Source organism: Rhinopithecus roxellana, chromosome 16 (assembly GCF_007565055.1).
Source record: "Rhinopithecus roxellana isolate Shanxi Qingling chromosome 16, ASM756505v1, whole genome shotgun sequence".
NCBI lineage: Eukaryota > Metazoa > Chordata > Mammalia > Primates > Cercopithecidae > Rhinopithecus > Rhinopithecus roxellana.
In genome coordinates, this window is record NC_044564.1 from 28,402,896 (window position 1) to 28,423,657 (window position 20,762).

Below are 20,762 nucleotides of genomic sequence, written 5' to 3' on the forward strand. Positions count from 1 at the left end.
CATTTACATGCATTACTTTGTTTAATCTTCACATCAACCCAATGGTAGAAGGAAATATTGTTCCAACTTTACAAATAATGAAACCAAGGCTTCGAAGAGGTAAGTTGTTTTCTGAAGGCCATGCAAAGAGGAGTGGCAGAACTGGGATTCAAACTCCAGCTGACTTCAGAGCTCACACATTGAACCCTTATGCTACACTTGTCTCTTATTTGTTCTCTTGACCCTGTTCTTTCCTTCACAATGGCATCAATAATCTCTTTATTTTGAGATCCACTGATAGGATTGTCCAGCCAGAGCTCAGTGTTGGAAGGAAAATGGAAACTGGGTATGCTGGGTGCACATACTAAGTGTTTAGTCTAAATTGTCTGAATTATATTAGTCCCACAGATCAGTTGAATACTCTTGACTCATACGATGTTGCTTCCTGTCTGTTGTATCTTACTCTTACGAACAAGAGCTTAAAGTTGTTATAAACACAGCTATTAAGGCAAGTGTTTTAACCCCATGTTCTTGGATCTTCTGGAATTTCATGCTTAGGCATTGGGCTGTCAGTTAGATACCTGAGTGCTTGCAGAATTGCCTCTCTCTCTCTCCCTCTCTCTCTCTGTGTGTATGTGTGTGTGTGTGTGTGTATGTGTGTGTGTGTGTTTATGTTTAGGACTGGTAGGAGAGGAGTATGTATAGTTTTTGGAGAAGAGTGTTCACAAAGGGTCCTGTGACACAAACAAGTTTGGACCCATGCCTTATTAGAATAAGATTGTGCAAAATCTTGATATGAAATAGCAAAATATCATGTGGGGTGCATGTAGACAAAAAGTATTTGCCCGTAGCAGCGTAAGGACACATTCTAGGGTGATTGTTCAGAAACTTGGAAATCAGGAGTTTATGTAGGAGAGTTTCTTGATTAAGAACTATTGTTGGCATTCTAATTGCAGGCAGCAGTAGGTGAGGCAGGGGATGTGACTGGTGGTGAAGACCACAAAGGGGCCCCCACTAGGCTAGTGGCCAGTCAGGAGATATAAACAAGTTAGAACTTACAAGGATTGCCATTATGTTGTGGGGAGTCCTGTCTTTGAAATTACTTCATTGGTTTGTGATATGTCTTCTCTGCTTCCATTTCTCTGTCTTGAGAAAACCTTGTCTGCCTGACTTGTGAATAACAATTATTTCATGAGATACAGTAATATTGCAAGCTTAAAAAATGGTTTTGACTAAATAGTTAAACTGTGCCTTTGACCTCAACCTCTTAAGAAAAAACTCAAAATGGTACATTCTTGAATCCTTTTTAAGGCAGCTCCATAGCTACTCTGCCTCTTGTGATTCTCATGCTTTTTTTTTTTCTCTTGGTAGATTCATAAAAATGGTGAGAGTTTATCTTTGCTCAGATTGTTTTCTGTGACCATCAAGGGCAGTGCCACTATGGTCCTGAAGCAAAGTGGCAGTAATGTTGCTTTTTTTCTTTATTTCCCTAGAGTGTTTCTGGGTTGACTCGAAGCAATTTGTAGACACAGCTCTGCACAAATTAATATCTGGGAGAAGAAATTGTTGAGAGGAAAAAATCAATTTAAGTTGCGATCTACTTGGCTTGAAAGCTCAGAGGTTGTTTTTGGGTTTCCTTCAGCTAATAGCTTCAGAATGGCCTCTGAGCAAAGATAGATGTCGAGGCAGGCTTTGTTGTTTGTTGGTTCTCCCTTGCAGGCAGAGGCTACCCTCTGCTGTGAAGGCTAAAGCATTCCAGGTGCTCTTTCCAGCCTTCCTTACAGAAGAACTGTGGGCAAGTGACCCTATCCAGGTCAGTGAAATATAAAAAGATATGGTTTTCTTCTTAAGAGAAACCCATGGAGAGAGAATTATCCTCCTTTCTGCATTTTAATATGGTTGTGTGAAGGCATGAGGTAATGTGTGGTGCTGTGGCAGCCATCTTGTGGTGGGAGGGGATGGGATATAAGGGAGGCCACATGAATCAGGGACCCAGAGCCCTGATAATGTTAGGTCGTCCATCCATCCCTGGACTTGTAGTGTGAGAAATAAAAAGTCCTTTAAAAAAAAATTCACGCCATTTTTGGGTATTCTATACCTTGCAGAGGAACTATCTTAACTCAAATATATAGTTAGATGCCATATAATGATGTTTCAGTCAAGGACAGACCACATATATGACAATGGTCCCATAAGATTATAATGGAGCTGAAAATATTTTATTGTCTAGTGACATTGTAGCTGTCATAACACCATAGTAAATTACTTTTTAAGGAAATTTTGTGTAGCAGTGTAGAGTAATTATAAAGTCTGGAGTGGTATTCATTAATGTCCTAGGCCTTCACATTTACTCACCACTGACTTATTCAGAGTAAATTCCAGTCTTGCCAGTTTCATTTATGATAAGTGCTTTATATAGGTGTACCGTTTTTTATCTTCTATACTGTATTTTTACTATACCTCTTCTGTGTTTAGATACATAAATACCATTCTGACACAATTGCCTACAATATTCAGTACAGTAGCATGCTGTATAGGTTTGTAGCCTAGGATTAATAGGCCATATTGTATAGCTTATGTGTGTAGTAGGTTATACCATCTAGATAAATATACTCTATAATTGCACAGTAATGAAATTGCCTGAAGACTCATTTCTCAGAATATCCCTATTGTTAAGTGGCATATGACTATATATAAATGTATATATATTTCTGTGTTAATGCCATGACTTATGTATATCAGAATATTGAGAACAACCTGAACATCCAACACTAGGGGACTACTTAAGTGAACTCAGGTATCTGTACAATGGCATACCATATAGCTGTTAGAAATGATGTAATCAAGGTGTATTAAGGATATGGAAAAATGTTCTGATACATTGTAAACAGGAAAAGAAGAAACAGATTAAACCACAAGACAGTTTGATGTTGTTTTTGTTAAAAATGCTAACATGGATTCAAAAAATACTGGATAGGCCCATCATGATATTAGTAGTTTTCTTTGGCTGCTAAGATTATGTGTGGCTTTTAATTTTTTTTTCACTCTGCTTATCTTCATTTAACATATAAGTTTCTAATCTGAGAAAAGGTATAAGACAAAATTCTATTCATATGGCCATTCCTTCTTTCTTCTGCCCCATCTGAGTAAATGGTACAACTATCTACCCAGTTACTTATGTTCCAAATTCCCACGGTGTCCTGAATTCCTCCACTTAGTCTCACTCTGCTGTCTTCCATAACCACGTCTTTCTAGTTCTAGCTTCAAAGTAACACAACTCCTTCTGTTCTTTGCAATGTGTACTGCCGCAACCCTAATTGAAGTTACTCATTATTTTCTTGTTTGAACCCCTGCACTACTAACCAGTCTCCTGCCCTTCATTCTTGCCACTCTCAGATTCAGAAAGTTATTATTCTTTAGTATTCTAGCTTAAAATACGTATTAGTCTTTATAAAGGCCAGTTTAAGCCGGTTTACACACTCAAGCTTAAAATACTTATTGGTCCTCTTTATATAGGCCAGTGAAATAGACTAAAATACTAAGAAATTGATTCACTTGTATATGTCAGAATGGACAAGCAGATCAGTGGGGAGAAAGATGGACGCTAGTAAATATTACTGGGGGGCTGCCTGGTTATTCTTGTGGAAAAGAATTGGATACATACATGTCACCATATGCAGAAGTCAATCCTAGAATCCTAAGAACTTTAAAACTTAAAAAAAAAAAAACAGGAGGAATCTTTTTTTTTTTTCTTGGAGTAGGATTTCTTAAAAGGGTCATAGAAAGCCCAACCCATAAGAAAAAGATTGATAGTATTTATTACTCACTTGAAATGAAAAACATCTGTTCATCAAAAGATACTTTTAAAAAAATGAGTAGACAAGCCAGAAACTAGGAGAAGTTATTTGCAACACATGTAACCAAAAAGCGATATGATCCAGATTTATACCAGTTAAAGAGCAACTAAAAGTTCAGCTTAAAAAACAAAACCAAACCCCAAAACCCACCATAGCCTAGAATAAAAGTCAAAAACCCTTGGTGTGCACAGTCTGATTTCCAAAATGTACTCATATTCTGCCCGACTTCCCCATTGCTCACTGGATTCTCACTAGACTTCCTTTTTCTTCACTGGTCACGGCAAGCGTTTGTCTTGCTCTGGGTCTTCTCAACTGCTTTTCTCTTGCTTCTCATTCTCCCAGCTCTCTCCAATGTGCTGTTATTTGCATCCTGCAGGTCTCAGTTCAAAGGTTATTTCCCCAGAGGAGCTGCCTCCATTTATTTTTATGAATGAATGATTGATTACCCCTTCCACCCTAGTTGAGAAAGAGTCCTAATCGGGCAGCAGGTACATCACTGGGCTAAATGGTAGGGTCTTGTGCTCCATTTCTTGATGCTGATACCGTCTCCCACTGACTCTGTCACCTAGGAGATCACACATGTGAGTGTGGACCTGGTTTAGTGTTCTTCAAATTGCAGCTCAGGAGACTCATGAGTGTACAGTGAAGTCCATTCAGTGGGCATAGTGGACTTTTTAAAATTTTAATTAAAAAAGGGTATAGATGACAATAGAAAATACTAGAGTATGTTGCACATAGTAGTGTTTGGTAAACTGTGTTCATTTACGTGTATATTCTATGTAGACAGACACACATGCACATAGACATACACACAGAAATTGTGGTCAAAATTTTGGAAAGCAAGTCTCCTAGATGACATCTGAGGTTCATTCCACCTGTAACGTTCTAAGATCAAATGCAGGATTCCTGAACAACCTAAAGTAGATAGGCTTTTTAAATGCTGCTTTACTTTAAAAAAAAAAAAAAAATTAGAGATGGTGTCTGACTGTGTTGCCCTTGTCGGAGTATAGTGGCTATTCATAGGTATAATCATAGTGCTCCACAGCCTCAAATGCCTGGGCTCAAGTGATCCTCCTGCCTCAGCCTCCCAAGTAGCTGGGACTACAGGCACATACATGCCACTGTGCCTAACTCAGCTTTACCTTTTTTTTTTTTTAAAGTACTCTGAAGTAACTAAAGAAAGCTTTTCCGAGTACAGTCCCTTAGCTTGGTGACTTTAAAGACTAAAACTCACAAAATAGAACCATTGGTATCAGTAAGATGTTAAAGACTCTAAAAATTTTCCTTCAGTAGCTTAAACAAGCTTCTGGGAAATTGTATTTCCATTATTAATTTGCTTAGCTGTACATTTACTAGTAAACTTTTGGCCAATTCGTAAAATATGCTAACGGGATCACTAACGGGAAAGTTAATAAGTCAGGGTTTTTGGAGTTTTCCCCTTCTTTTCTTGCCATTATTACTTCATGAGTTAAACTACAAGTCAGGACAATGGAGCCGCTGGCACAGATCTCATGATTTGCTTGTTGTTACTTGCCATCCCCTTAAGAGCAGTCCAGAGATTTGGAGGACTATAGAGACCTGTGGTTTGTTTAGCTTGAGAAACTTATCCTTTCAGTGATAATCTTACTTGGATTGCTCTGAATGCATGTCTTCTCTCTGTAGTAAATCTCATGTTGTAAGTCATCAGGAATGAGTTACAGATAAGCTTAGCTTGAAAAGTTTCTTCCTTTGTTCTTTTTATTCTTGCTTCTTTCCATATATTCACTTAACTTTTAGCTTTTTCTAAACATATTTGTTAAAGTAAGGTAAGAAGGGCGCATCTTATTTTCCCAGCCTCTACAACTACAGGGAAATTGAATGGATAGTAAAGCAAACACTGTATACTCATCACCTAGATTTACCAGTTAACATATCGTTACTTTGCTTTCTGTCTCTGTTTAAATACTCACACAAATACATGTGCACTTTTTGGAATGTGCTGAACTGATTGAAAGTAAAAGACAGTCATGCTGTTTCACCCCCTAATATTTCAGCGTGCTTCTTCTATGAACAAGGACATCTTCCTGTATAAGCACAATACCATCAACACATTCCTATACCAGTGTTACAGTTCATAATCATATTTCTCCAGTTGTCCACAAAATGTCCATTATAATAGCACTTTTTTCTTCAATCCAGGATTCAATTCAAAAATTGTTTTGCTGTCATGTCGTTTTGCTCTTCTTTAAATCACAGTGTCCCAAAGCATTTTGGTTTAAGATATTGGCATTTTGAAGATACCAGGCCAGTTTTCTGGACTCTTCTGCAGTCTACATGTGTCTGATTGTTTCTGATTGTTTTCTCAAGTTTAGATTTAGGTTAAGTGTTTTTAGTAGGAATACTAACTAGATGATGTGTATTTCCAGTTGTATCATATCACTGGCGAAGCTAGGTGATCCGTCGGGTGATACCTGGGCACTATGAGTAACCTGTTTCCCTGCAACTTTTGACCCAGTGGTTCTAATATTGATGGCTGAGTCTGTCCTACATTAGTTAATACATTTGACGTGGTAAATAGTAAATTTTAAGTTATTTCTTTCCTTTCAAATTAATATTCTGTAAAGAGCTTTTCCTGTTTTCTTCTCTCCTCGCTCCCTCATTCCCTGTGCATATGAAAAGATGGACTTCTGGTACCTTTCCTTAATACTAGCAGTCACCATTTATTGAGTGTTTATTATTTGCCAAACACTGTGTGATGTGGTTTGGCTGTGTCCCCACCCAAATCTCATCTTGAATTATAGTTCCTACTATTCCCATATGTGGTGGGAGGGACCTCATGGGAGGTAATTAAATCAAGGGCAATTTTTCCCATGCTATTCTTGTGATAGTAAGTCTCACAAGATCTGATGGTTTTATGAGGGGTTTCCCCCTTCACTCAGCTCTCATGCTTCTCCTTCCTGCTGCCATGTGAAGAAGGGCATATTTGTTTCCCCTTCCGCCATGATTTTAAGCTTCCTGAGGCCTCCTCAGCCATGCTTAACTGTGAGTCAATTAAACCTCTTTCCTTTATAAATTACCCAGTCTTGGGTATGTCTTTATTAGCAGCATGAGAACAGACTGATACACTATGCTAAGGTTTTATATGCATCATATCATACAATTCTTCCAGCAACCTTGGGAGGTAGATTTTGTAACTGTTCTCACTTTTTACATGAAGAAACAGAGCATCAGAAATGTTAAGTGACTTGTTCACATAGATGATAAGGATTCCAGTGGCTCCGAGGCCACTTCATTGTGATGCTTCCCAAATGTCAGCCAGACTGTGCTTTCTCACACCTAGCCCGACTTACAGACAGGAGTGAGGCCAGCAGAACAACTGTCCATAGTAAATAGTGTCTTCACAAGCCAAGAAGTATGGCTACCAGCCCAGTAATGGGCCCTTCCCTGTGCTTGCTGCTCTATTTCAGAGTCTGTTACCTCTTCCTTTTTGGCTCCTTTCAAGGTCTGCTGAGTCTTCCCTTACTTCTCTCCTAGAATGGAACAGTGTCTCCTGGTTGGATTGAGGCACACATGCTCAGAGCGAGCAGCTCACAGCTTGGCTAGCTCCTGGTGGATGAATAGTATGGTTGTAGGCTTGGGAACCAGCCAGTCCTGAACTTAGGAGCTGGCACTGGCCTGAGAGTCATTCTCTGTCTAGTCCTTGGCCCCAGAGTGCCCCACATCTTCACCTGTTTTCTTGGGGTACCAAAAACTCCATTCCTGAAAATGTATTTTAAAAATGTGTTATAACCTATTAAGTCATTATTCTTAATGATGCTGAGATTGTCTCAAGTTTTGCCAGTGGGGATCCCTTCAATTTGACTCACTGTCCTGTTGACACAATATCCGTTAGTATAGATAGCTTTCTTGATTTCTGGCACAAGATACAGCAGGTTCATCTTGCACTTGCACTTTTTTTTAGAAACCAAAATAGCACAAAGTGTGCTCATTGCTACTGAGATGTTGTTGTTTCTAAAGAAGATGCATGTTTTTTGAGAGTTACTCTGCTGTTGATAGCGTAGTAGAGTTGGAGTGGGGGTGAACAGGAAAACTGCCGCCTGGCCTTCAATTGGAAGTGCCCAAAATTCCCAAGGATGTCGGTGACTGTGGCTCTGACCTTGCTAGCTCCTGCTTGGTCAATGACTTGTCAGTCCCTTGTCGTCAAGCAGTTGGGGACCTTCGATTAAAAAGAACTCCTCTTTTTGCTGACAGAAAGACAACATTTCAAAAGACATTTCTTGTGAATTCGATTCTCCAATGGTCCTTTTCTGCCCTTTATGCCAAACTTGAAACTGCAGGGAAATCTTTGTTACAGAGAATCCAGTAAAAAGCTATTAATGGCATTGAGGCTGTGTCTGCCACTTCATTGCTGTGTATTTTCAGACATCATTGCGATTTTTCAGAATTAAATTAATTATCTTAATGGAGTACTTACTTGCTTAAGTTTAAAGTTCACTCCATTTTAATGTTTATTTTCTTGAATGGCCCATCAAGGAAACAGGAAGAAGTAGTTTATTTTGTATTGTGGTTTGAGATAAGAGAGGCTTTTGTTTGTTATTAATTTTAAGTAAGGCACCCAAAGATAATAAAGGCCTAGGAAGGATAGCGAGAAGAATTTTGCCATGATACATATTTTTCTCAGCAGGTCTTCCTAAGTGGTGGTTATGTAGTATACGTTTATTTTAATACTCCAGTCTATGCCCTCTTTAATTCTTTGGCTTGATCTTTGTTTTTCTTCTAAAACATACATATATATATATATGTATATCCTGCTAGTTTATAATGTATCTTAAATTACATCAGTAACAAATCTGTGTTATACTGTGTACTCTTAATATACATTTCCCTTCCTTTTGGTCTTTAAAAGGCAAGGGGTTTTATGTTTCTTAGTGGGACTGTAAGATAAAGTAGTAAAGTCTTGGCAGGTTAATTGCTCTGTAGTTAACACAGATGGGGCAGAGGGCAGAGGGCAGTTTTGACTTAACCCTGTTGGGAAACATCAGTGAGCGTTCACTTTACCGTAGGGCAATCCATTAGATTATGGTGCTCTCAGCTGCGTGAATACTAGTCACGGAAACCTTACTCCATTTCCGGGAATCCTGAGTTCCTCTGTTGATAAGAAGACTTAATAGAAATAATATTTTTAATGAATTTTTGACATTTAATAAATTAAGGTCATTTATTTTAGTTGAGAAAAAGGTAAAGTTCTACTTAGCCATTGGTGACTTACTGCTGTTATTTAAAGAAGCTGTTTTCTAATATGTTTTATTGACTAACCCTTATCAGTTATAAAATACCTGCTACTCTAGTTCTAGGCTAGTTCCTAAAGTGAAAATTTGCGAAGAAGCTTAAAAATGACCACTAAGTACAGAAAGGGGTCTCATTTATTAATGTATACATTTTAAAGCCTACTGTAATATTTTAATATCTCTAGCTTACATTTTTGTCTCATTCCTTTTGGTGACTTAATTTCATTTTATCTTATAGTTTAATATTTTTGAAACACTTGATAAAAATTGCTCCCTTCTACAGGATGCCTGAGTATAATTTTTCTGTTTGATACTTTGTATGTATATAAAATGGTGACTGATAAACATGAATTTATGGTAGCTGCCTCTCATTTATTCTTCCTTAAGATCAATATGCCTGTAGTTTGGTTGTTACCATTCATAAAATCTTTGAAAGGACTTTATAATTTTGGTATAGTAACAAATGGAAAAGACTCTCTAAATGCAGTGTTCTATGCTGGTTTGGATTCTGGGACAGAAAAATGATATTAGTGGAACAACTATGGAAATCTGCATAAAGTCTCTAGTTTGGCTAATAGCAATGAGCTGATGTTAATTTCTTAGTTTTGATAAATTCTGTGGTTATATAAAATGTTAACATTAGTGAAAAGTAGGTAAAGAGCATATGGGAACTCTATATGTAGTAGAAGCTTAAGCCGTTAAAAGCTTTGAATATATGTAGAAATATGACCATAGTTTGAGTTCATTAATTAGTTCAGGGAAAGGTTAGTGGTAGTTATATTTAAGCCTATTTATAATTCATAATTAAGAATTTAAAAATTAAAAGACCAACACTTTTAAATGCACTTTTCATATGAGGGCACCAAGTTCTGTATGTTTGATCACGAAAAATATCAAATTTGCTCATTTTAGGTTATCGCTGCTTAAAGTTTCCAAATGAAAGGCTTGTAGTACAAGCAGTGTTTTTATTTCTTCTAGTTTAATTTTAAATTGAAAAGATTGAAACATATGAAAAAATACAGTCAAAATTCATCAGTTTATAAAATCAGTGCTGATATTAGTTGGTAATCTGTTTGCATACCTACTAAGTGTGAGAAATATCTAGGCACTGTGGGAAATACTTTTTAAATAGCTCTACTTAAAAGGTATGGCATACACAAACCTGTGCGCACACACACGTAGCACATATATATGTATTTAAAAAGTCTTTTTTTGTCTTAGGTTGTTAAGTATCATAATGGTATTGAGGGTAAGTGGTGTCAGAATTGAGAGACAGTGGTGGACATTACTTTGAGCCAGGGTGATGAGAGATGTCTTCACCGAGAAAGTAGGCAGGAGTTTAGCTTAGAAGGATGAGTAGAATTTATACATGTAGAGACAGATGAGAGAGTACTCTCTGGGTGTGTGTTGATTAGTAGTAAAACTAAGCCCTAGTTTAGATGTCTCACTAAATAGGCTGCTGTTACGGGCAGAGAGTTCCCTGGATGGTGTTACACAGTAGAGTGGAGTTAGGCTGATGGTAGTTTACGAAAGGTCTTGATGCTAAGAAATCGGAACTTTTGTTTTTAGATAAAAGGGATCTGTTGCTTCTGGAACCAGAGAGTAACTATCAAAGAAGTATTTTATTTTCAGTAGTATCAGGGTTTTGTATTGAGTTCTCGCTACGTTTAGGGAACTGAGCTAGGTGCCAGGGGTACTAAGAGGCCTGGGACTGGTCTCTTCTCTCCAAAGTCTCACAGTCTCTGGCAAGTCAGGATCTTCTTATCTATAAACAGATGAATGGCAATACCTTTACAAGACAATATATGCCAGTGAATAATACAGGGAGCCCTATAAGATATTGGACACTTAGATTGCTTGGAGAAGGCTGTAGGGAACAGGTGAAACATAAGCTGAGCAGAGATAGGTGAGTACAACTTAGAGAAGTAATGTGGAGGTTGTTCTAAAAGGTGCAGAAGGATATGAATTTAGGGAAAAAACCACAGGTAGAGAATGTCGTGTATAACTATGATTTCTGCCTTTGAAAAGTTCTGGTCCAATGGAACGATGAGTCGGTGCTTATTTTTTATCCTGTAGGAGAAAAGGAATAAAAGTGACGCACCTGAATCTTTAAAGGTATTGGGTTTTGGCTGAGGGTTTTTTTTTTTTTTTTTTTCTTCTTTCTGACAGGGTTTTACTCTGTCATACAGGCAGGGATGCAGTAGTGCAATCATGGCTCACTGTCATGTCTCACTGCAGCCATGACCTCCCTGGTTCAGGTGATCCTCCTACCTCAGCCTCCTGAGTAGCTGGGATTATAGGTGTGTGCCACCATGCCTTGCTAATTTTTATATTTTTAGTAGACACAGGATTTTGCCGTGTTGCCCAGGCTGGTCTCAAACTCTTGGGCTCAAGTGATCTGACTGCCTCAGTTCCTAAATTGTTGGGATTACAGGCGTGAACCACTGCGCCAGGCTTTTTTTTTTTTTTTTTGTCTAATGCAATAGATGTGTTTTTAATACTATCAAGATAATGTGTGAATATTTCAGGGTCTGCAGTTAGCTAGGATTTGTGAGATGTAGACTCATAGTGCTTAGAGTCTAAGAAGGGAGGTAAGAAAGACGAGCATGCAGGATCTTAATAAATGCCTGCCCATTGACCTCTGATCTAAGGTAGAAAGTGACTGTGTGTCCAAACCATACACATGGTGTATTAGGGGAATTTAGAGGAGAAAGAATTCTGCAGAGTTAGGAAATATAATTGTGTGTGCATACTTTTTGATCCCCACTGAATAACAGTATGTAAAGAATTATGAACATGATTTTGGCCACTTAAATGAAGAGAATCACCTTATCTCAAAACTAACCAGTTAAGAATAGCTTCGGCAGGACTTGGAGCATGGGTGGGGCTTGGTTGGTGGAGTGTCTAGATGTGGCTCCCATTTTCCATTTTCTGCTTGTAAACTTACTTTTCAAAGTGTTCATACTTTATTCTATTGACTATATTTTAAGTGCATGTAGCCAGAACATAGGTGCAGGTCAGTAAGAGAAAAGAGAGCTAGTTAATACTGTACATGGACTTTTGTGGTCAAACATAGGAAGACATGCAGGAGTGGAAGAAAATAAACCTAATTTGCAGAGGAGAAAAAAAGGTCCACTTTTTTTCTCTGAGGTATTAATAAAAGCATTTCAAGATTTTTCTTGGTGGAGTGATCTCTCTCTCTCTCTCTGTCTCTATCCCTGTCCCTATCTCTAGATATTTTTTGAAATTTTGCTTGGAAAGTAAATTACAGAAGGGACTATTTGGCTCTCATAGGTTAGGCCTGGAATGTGATTTCTTTAAAGGCAATAACTAAAATTCAGTCACTACAAAATTTCACCTGAGAATTACTCAGTACTTGTTGTCATACAGTATTGTTAAGCAGGGTTTGAGTTGAAGGGATTCCTACTGAGGAATGCAGTTAATGTCCTTCCTTCACCACCAACTCTTCCTCTCCTCCTCTTCCCACTCAGAAGAGGCAACAAGGCTTGCCCACCGCAGTTCCTGTAGCAGAGTTTGATGTAGCCTCGGCTGAGGTCAAGCACACCCATTCCAGCCTCTTGAGGGCTTTCTCTATGTGTTGCCAGTGTGCTGGTAAAAATGACTTTAAACTCTTGTCAGCGCAGTTACTGGTGCATGCATCACAGTCCCACTCAAATAAACCTGTCACAACACAGAGTCGGCCGCTAGAGAAGAGTACAAGGGCAGGCCTCTAGCTTTTCATTCGAGCATCACTAAACGTGCACAGAGTGCCCAATTATTTCAGCATTATTGAGCAAGCCTACAGGAGGACCCAAGCCTTGCTACATTAGATTTTCTTTAGTAATTTGCTCAAGTACCGCTGAGGACACTTAAAGGGCTTAAAACGGTGGCTGCAACCAGTTTCCTTTTCTGGGTTGTTAATTCAGGTTTTCTCTTTCAAATTAACTCTCCCTGCATGCTGTGCAGTGGTTCTGGGAGAACTGTTTAACACTAATTTTCTCAATTTTCAGCTTTTTTTGTTCAACATAACTGCTTTAACAGTTACTCACGTATATGTTTTGATTAGAAATGTATGATCGTGAGGCCTTATTTTATATTTTTTGAGATTAAAAAAGCCTTTTATGAGGTTTGTTAAATATGTTTGAATATCAACTATTGAAAGTTACTTACATAATTTCACTTAATTATTACTGATTTTGCATGTGCAAAACCTCCAAGTATAAGAAAGGTAGCATTTATTGACTATATAGCTCCTTTGCCCCTTCCCCCTTTTAAAAATAGATATGTTAATGATAAATCTTGCATAGGTGTTGGCTTTTTTACTGCCTATTTGTGCCTCCTTTCTGTTTCTGTTGGGGCAGGGGTTGGATATAGGGGGCAAATTCAATATCTGTGTTTAATTTTTCACAGCAGCAACAACTCCAGGCCCAGCATTTATCACATGGACATGGTCTACCCGTACCTCTGACTCCACACCCTTCAGGGCTCCAGCCCCCTGCCATTCCACCCATCGGTAGCAGTGCTGGGCTTCTGGCCCTCTCCAGTGCTCTAGGAGGTCAGTCCCATCTTCCAATTAAAGATGAGAAGAAGCACCATGACAATGATCACCAAAGAGGTGAGTGACTGTCTTGGGATGCCAATCTGAGATAACCTACCTGCTGCTGAGGGTAGGTTCTGGATGCTGTTGTTTATTCTCTCTGAATTTAGTTTTACCGGTGACTAAACAATGGATTTCTACTGGAAGGTAAATTAATTACTGCAAGTAGCCAGTTGCCAAACGATATTCTAGTGGTTGGCAAGAGCTAACGTACTCCCCAGAAGCAGAGGGGCCTGTTTCTGGCTATTGCCTTTGATTTCTTGCTGCCTCCTATGTTCCCCAGGTCTAAATCAGTAATGAAATCCCATGATGCTCTGTTTGAAGTAGCGTGTTGCATTAATAGTTAGTTTTGACTGAATTTATTTTGGGGAATGTCTTGCTGATAAATGCTCACTTGATATTTGACCAAATCAATTATTATTTATAAACAAATGAGCCTATATAGAGCAGTAAAAATCTCACAGGTAAGAAAATAATTTCAGTAGTCTTAGTAATTAAGAAGGTACAGACCAAATTAATGAAATCTGTTGGTTTAACTGTCTCTCTCACCCAGTCTGTTTAGAAGCATGAAATTAACTAATTTCTTCCTATAAGACCAACATAATTGTTTATGCAATTAATTGATTTAAAGGCCAATTGTGCTCCTTCTAGGTTGATTTCCTTCCTCCACTAAGGTAGATGATGGTGCAGAAACATTGTGATGTGACTGTTGTTTTTCTGTGGTGCTTACTGATAATTTTTATTAATGACAGAAATGCAGATGAAAAAGTCTCTCCCAGCATTCCTTTCTGGGAATTTACTTAGCACACGGGTGGTTCATTGGCTCGAAGGGTATGGTTCATAATTAAAAGCTCATATCCCCGTTTCAGCATCCTTACTATGAATTAAAATATTAGGTCAGTGATTTTTATCTCATATGCATAAATGTTCATCTCTGATATTAGAAACACTGTAATTTGTCATCCAGTTATCTTAATGCTATGGTACAGAGTTGATGCATGATTCTAAACACTTTGAAAAAGTCTGTAAGGAGCACAGATAGTAAGAATGTCCAACTTTGGTTCTTCTGAAATTGTATCAAAGGTAGATTGGTACTTTATGAATTTGGTTGTGCAGTATTAATAATTACCTTTACAACACAGTTGACCTCTGTGTAATGTATTATTTAGCAGAGATCAAGTTCGATAAATTAGTATGATTTTATGTAAACTAACTAGTACTTTTCTTTTCTTCTTCCCACCACTTTATCTTCTTGTGTTGCTGCTGTTTTGCATATAGACAGAGACTCCATCAAGGTAAGACTCAAAATTTAGACTGAGGAATGGCTTAAAAGAGCTGTAAATGATTTGAATGAATCTAGTAAAGAATTCTTTGAGATGTAGAGAATGATTTCACTGGTTAGTAGTGGTTAACTGCATTTTTTAAATTACTTTCAGGTGTGTGGTTTTTTTTTTTTGGTTTGTTTTGTTTTTAAGGTCCCATTTCTCTATCAGAATCAGATTTGTTGACCCAGGTTGAATTGCAAGATCTGGCTTGCATTGCTCATTTTATTATTTGCTGTGTGAAAAAACAAAAAACAAAAAACTGCTTTTCTTCACTTAGGCTTTGGCTGTAAGATAGCAATGAAATGAATTAAATAAATTGATTTGTAAGGAAATACATATTAGTTTCACATTTGAGGAAACAGTTCCAACTTACAAAATTTATCAAAACATTTGTTTAAGTGAATGGTGCATTTTTTATTTTTCTTAACCACTGGAAATAATTTTCTCTTTTAAATTTAAGTAACTTTTTTTCACCAACTTTTCTTTTAAATTAACATTATGATATCTGGTATAACAAGTTAATTCTCTTTAGGTTTTGCATCTGTCTTATCTGCCTTTTGTATCTCTTTATAGACAAGTTGTAGGGAAAGAGGATAAGTATTTAGGGTCTAATGATTTGGATATGCTTCTATACCTCCAGAATGGGATGTGCTAAGGATGCCTGAATTTATTTAGTAAGCAAACAAGAAAAATAGACTGCCATGGCAGGAAATGAGTAAAGCATGAAAATTGATGTGATCACTTACGAACCAGACACAATATAAATACACCATTGTAGGCTGGGCGCGGTGGCTCACGCCTGTGATCCCAGCACTTTGGGAGGCCGAGGTAGGCGGATCGCAAGATCAAGAGATAGAGACCATCCTGGCCAACATGGTGAAACCCTGTCTCTACTAAAAATACAAAAATTAGCTGGGCGTGGTAGCTTGTGCCTGTAGTCCCAGCTACTCAAGAGTCTGAGGCAGGGGAATAGCTTGAATCCGGGAGGCGGAGGTTGCAGTGAGCCGAGATAGCGCCACTGCACTCCAGCCTGGCGACAGAGTGAGACTCTGTCTCAAAAAATAAACACACACATACATACGTACATACACCATTGTATTATATGCATAGTTGTATTACATATGCCATTGTGTTACTTATTGGTTAGAAGGAAAGGACAGTTCTCAACCATTGGCCAAGGTACAAATGCTGTCTATTTCTTTATCTCTTATATCAGTTGAATGTTTTGGAGTGTAGGTAGTTATATCTTGCAGTTTTTAATGGAGCTACGTATATGAATGCTAAAATTTTCTCCCAAAACCACTGTGCTAGCACTGAATGCCTTTTTACTCTTTGTCATTTTACAGTGAAAAGGAATTTTTTTTTTCAGTGCCCTTAAGTAATGGAAAATAAAACTTGAGCCTGTTTTACCCTTCAAGAATCTTTGTAATTTGAAAGGGCATCTGCACTTCCATATAAATGTCAACATTTACAATTAGAACTGAACACATTGAATTATTTAATTATGCATTTGCAGTTGTGTATTTTGTTGTATCATATACATATCAGTACCTAGATTAAAAAAGCATTCTTAATCAAAGTATATTAAGTGTTTCACACATGTGTACTTAGGAAGTAGTAAGTAAATGCAGTGACTAGGATTAACTGATACCAGCCTTTGAAAGTCTGTCTAGTTATTCTGAGGTCATAATATAAACATTCCCTACCTTCTTATTATAAATATATACCTTTAGGCAGTCCAGTGAACTAAACAAAAGCCTCCACTCCCAGAAGACTGTGAAAATATTTATACTTCAGTGCACACTTTTGTGTCAATTACATTTTCTTATTCCCTCGTGCAAGAGTAAGGGTGTGTTTTGAAATCATCTATAATCATTCAGGGTGAGCCTGGAAATGAGTATCTGTATAGCTAGAAGCCAGGGAAAAACAAGAAAAACTGATGATTTTGCCTTGATTTATTATGGGATGGCATCTATAAATAGGTGTTTTGGTTGGGTACCATTCTCAAATTTGAAGTTGTATTACGTCAGGTCTGGGGCTGTACTATAGTTCTACAAGGTGAGATAGTTTGCTTATTTTTCTGAATGTGTTCTGTGATGCTCAGAGAAGCAGTTTTAGTTGCTTGTTCCATCGATCGCCCTCCCATAAGTGGTTCCTGGTTAAGAGGGGGCTTTTTATGATTGTCTGCTGTGTGACTCTAGATGGTTTTTATCAGCCGGAGCGTGCCAGTTGCCTGCAGCTGGAGTCGAGCTCGTATGAAATAATTTATTTATGCAAGATAATGCTCCTTAACATTTAACAGGTAATGAACGTGACATAAATTTCCTTCTTGCTTTTAATTTTTCCCTTTCCTCTTCTAATGTGCAAACAGGTAGCTCTGGTACTCTAAATAATAAGTAATTTTTGGCCATCTGTCAAAAGGAAATTTCAATACAAATTTAAATTAATGGTGCCTGAAATTTTTTATAGCTCCTCTAAAAGCCTCTAATGTGCAGAAAATTCTGAATCTGCTGGTAGTAATTAGTGTTGCATGTAATGAGGATGTGGGCAATCTTAGACAGCCCCAGTGGAACATTTTGATATGGTAGCAAAATTTTGATTTATACAAGGTTGTAGATGGGTTTAATTGTGAGAGACACTTTAAAATGTTTTCTTGATGTTACAGATTGTTAAACAGGGCAGATTTCAGAATAGCTTATAAACTATAAATTTAAAATTACTGTAAAGATTTAAGTAATTAAGGTACTTTACCTTTAGATGCCAAGTAACATGAAAGAAATTCACTTGTTAACATATTGGGCCTTTTTTCTCCTTTGTCTTTCTCTTCTGGGAAGTTCTGCGGCCACCAAATTGCACGCGGTTGGCTTTATTGATCTCTTTTTCTGTGGCTCCTGTAGCCAAGTTCATTCCTAAGCCTGTTATTTGCAGACCTGTATCTGAAGTTTTTCAACAAAGGTGGAGAATGTAAATATGGATCTAAAGGAGAAAGCACTGTAGGAGCCCAAGAATCAATTTCCCTGGTGATGAGAAACTAGAACAGTGTGTATTGTAAGGCTGTTGAAGTCAGGAACCATGGCACCTGCAGCCTTCCTTGCTTGTCACTTGGCTGTCTAGTGACTCCATGTGCCCAACAGTAAGTCCCACAGTTGAGGCCTGAAAATGGCAAGAAACACAGACTGTGATCCACTCTTACCCTTAATGGTAGGGCAGAAATCCCAAATTTCTCTCTCCAAAAGGAATCCAAAGTAGGTTAAGTGGGAGTGTTCTCACCATCTTATGGAGTATGGAGAACCATTTCTCTCATCCCTAGAAAAGGCATAAGTGACACTAAGGAAGTGTTTTCTGAGGTGATGGAATCTTCCATTGCCCACCCCTTCTCATTTAGGGCTGAGGGGTAAAAGTGATGGGCTCTAAAATGGTGTCAGAGGGGACGTTCCCACGTGCTGCCAGGAGCTTCCTGCTTGATGGAGGTTCCAGTTCATTAAGAGGAGTCAGCTGCCGTGAGTCATTAGGTTCCTCATAGCACTCTCCAGTTTTTTTCTGAGTGACTGAAATGAGGGTAGTGATTCAGAGCTGTGAAGGCCCAAATTGCCTAAAACTTGGTAAGAATCTGAGGTTCAGAAATTGTCTTATTTCCCACTCCGTTCCCAAATGTTTACATAATTCCAATATCAGGTAGCAAAAAGTAGGCACCAAAATCAAGACCAGCTTACATGTAAGTAGCAAAATTCACTATCACCAAATGCTGATTAGCTGCGTGGCCTCAAGCAAGGTGCTATTATTGTGCATTCTGTATTACTTTGTAAGTCCTTTTTATGTATCTGCCTGCTTCTCCTGTGTTTTATCCTGAGTGCAATAACCTTCTCAAGTCACATCTATGAGGGATTTGCCTTTTTTATCTGTAAAATATAGCAGAAGTACCTTTTTCCTCTGTGCCTATGCTTACCCAGTACAAACGTTTTTTTCCCCTTTGAGTGGTGTTGTTTTTATTTTTGTTATTTCATTGGAATGTCTTCAAGCCCAGAGTGCTGGATGCATCGTCAAAGAGTATGATCATTTTTAGTGACTTGTGCAGTGCCAAATTGATCTCCTAAAACTCTGTACTAATTTAAAATGCCAAATGCAGTGTTTGAGTATGTTTCCACACAGTCCGCCAATATGGAACTTTATAGTTTTTGTAATTTTTGTTGGCATAATGAGTATGGATGGTGCACTTTATTTTTTAAATTTACATATAATTATTTTTTAGCTAAGTGCTTTTCTGTGGGTATATACGCTGTTTTTTTCCTGTGCAAATTCCTTGATTTTGTTTAAAGGTTTTTATAATGATTCACTCATTATTTGTGTTTAAGGCAATGCCTTTTTATTCTTCTGCATCTATATTTTGGGGCATAGATGACTAAAACATCATACATTGCTTTTTTCTATCCCCCAGTTATTCTGTTGACAATAAAGGTTTATCAGCGGAAAATTAGAATAAGGTTGTTTTTATGTTGAAATTGAAAGGCATGATTCAGGCCAAGAAAGCACTTTTGCCTCATTAATTGGGTGTTACCGGTAAATGTGGGTTTTTAGCCTGAATTAACAGAATGATTACTTCATACACCCCTTTAAGTAGGAGTATTACTGTTTGGGAGATAACTTGGTGGGATAAATTTGTATTACCCCAGACTTTAGATGTACGTATTATAAAAAGGCAAAGGCATAAAATAACAGAAAGCTAGATTAAAAAGGGGGGAATCAGTGAAATCCACAAAACACTAAAGAGTGTTTAAGCAAACAAAACAATCATGGACTTTTGGTATCTTCTATTTTCCCCTCCGTAATCAGTAATCTGAGAAGAGAAGTTGTCTAATTGAGGGCTGCAGCACTTCAGCATATCCACTCTAACCTAGGGAAAAATAAGGTGGGTCCACAGTGTCCACTCAATCCTGCTGCTCTCCTCTGAGCAACCCCCACTGAATGTATAGCTCATAGGTTAGATTTTGCCGGTGAAGGGAGGTGTTATGCTTACCGTTATTTCATACATGAGGAAAGGTTTAGAAGTGTGAAGGCCTGTCAAAGGTCACATAGCCAGTGCCGTCCTCAAAGGAAAGCTCTTTGGGTGACCCAGTTTCATTCTAAGTTATTAAAAATCTGAAGCACACTACAAAGTACAAATAACTCCCCCATACACGCAGCAACTAGGTACAAGAGCTATCAATATGTAGCCATATTTCTGTTCTTTTTCTTTGCTGAAGTATTTATATGCTCATTTTGCTCCTGTGTACTTCAATATGCAAAATGAACACATTATCTAAATAGTGGGCCCTTTTTAAAAAGATAACCATAATGCCTTTAATCACTTAGTAAAATAATTCTTTGATATCTTCTAATACCCAGCTTATAATCCAACTTCTTTGATTATTTCAAATAATTGGTTTACTTGAAATGAGATTCGAATAGGATTCATTTTATTTTGTTGTGATCTCTGTTAGGTCTCTTTAAGTCTTTCTCATTAAAAAATTTTTTGTTTTTTGCCGCTCCCTAACTCATAATTTCCCTCTCATACTAATCTTCGATTTGTCCTCTTATACAATTCCACAAAGCAGATTAAGATTCTTCCCCTCAAGAAGCTAAAACTTTAGGGGAAGAGAACTTTACTTAGTTAGGGCATGGGGAATCAGTAAGGAAATAGAAGTACTTAATATATTTTTAAAATCATATTTTAAAATATGTTTTAAAAAGCCTATCTTGA

The 20,762-nt window shown here is 37.7% G+C and overlaps 1 protein-coding gene across 1 annotated transcript in view; it reads left to right on the forward strand.

Annotated features, from left to right (window-relative positions):
* LOC104670683 (TLE family member 4, transcriptional corepressor) overlaps positions 1-20,762 on the forward strand; it is a 115,224-nt gene that overhangs the window by 24,163 nt on the left and 70,299 nt on the right. The window contains exons 3-4 of the mRNA XM_030919701.1: positions 13,514-13,718; positions 14,979-14,995. Of these exons, the coding sequence (XP_030775561.1) occupies positions 13,514-13,718; positions 14,979-14,995 (222 nt within the window). The remainder of the gene's footprint in view (positions 1-13,513; positions 13,719-14,978; positions 14,996-20,762) is intronic.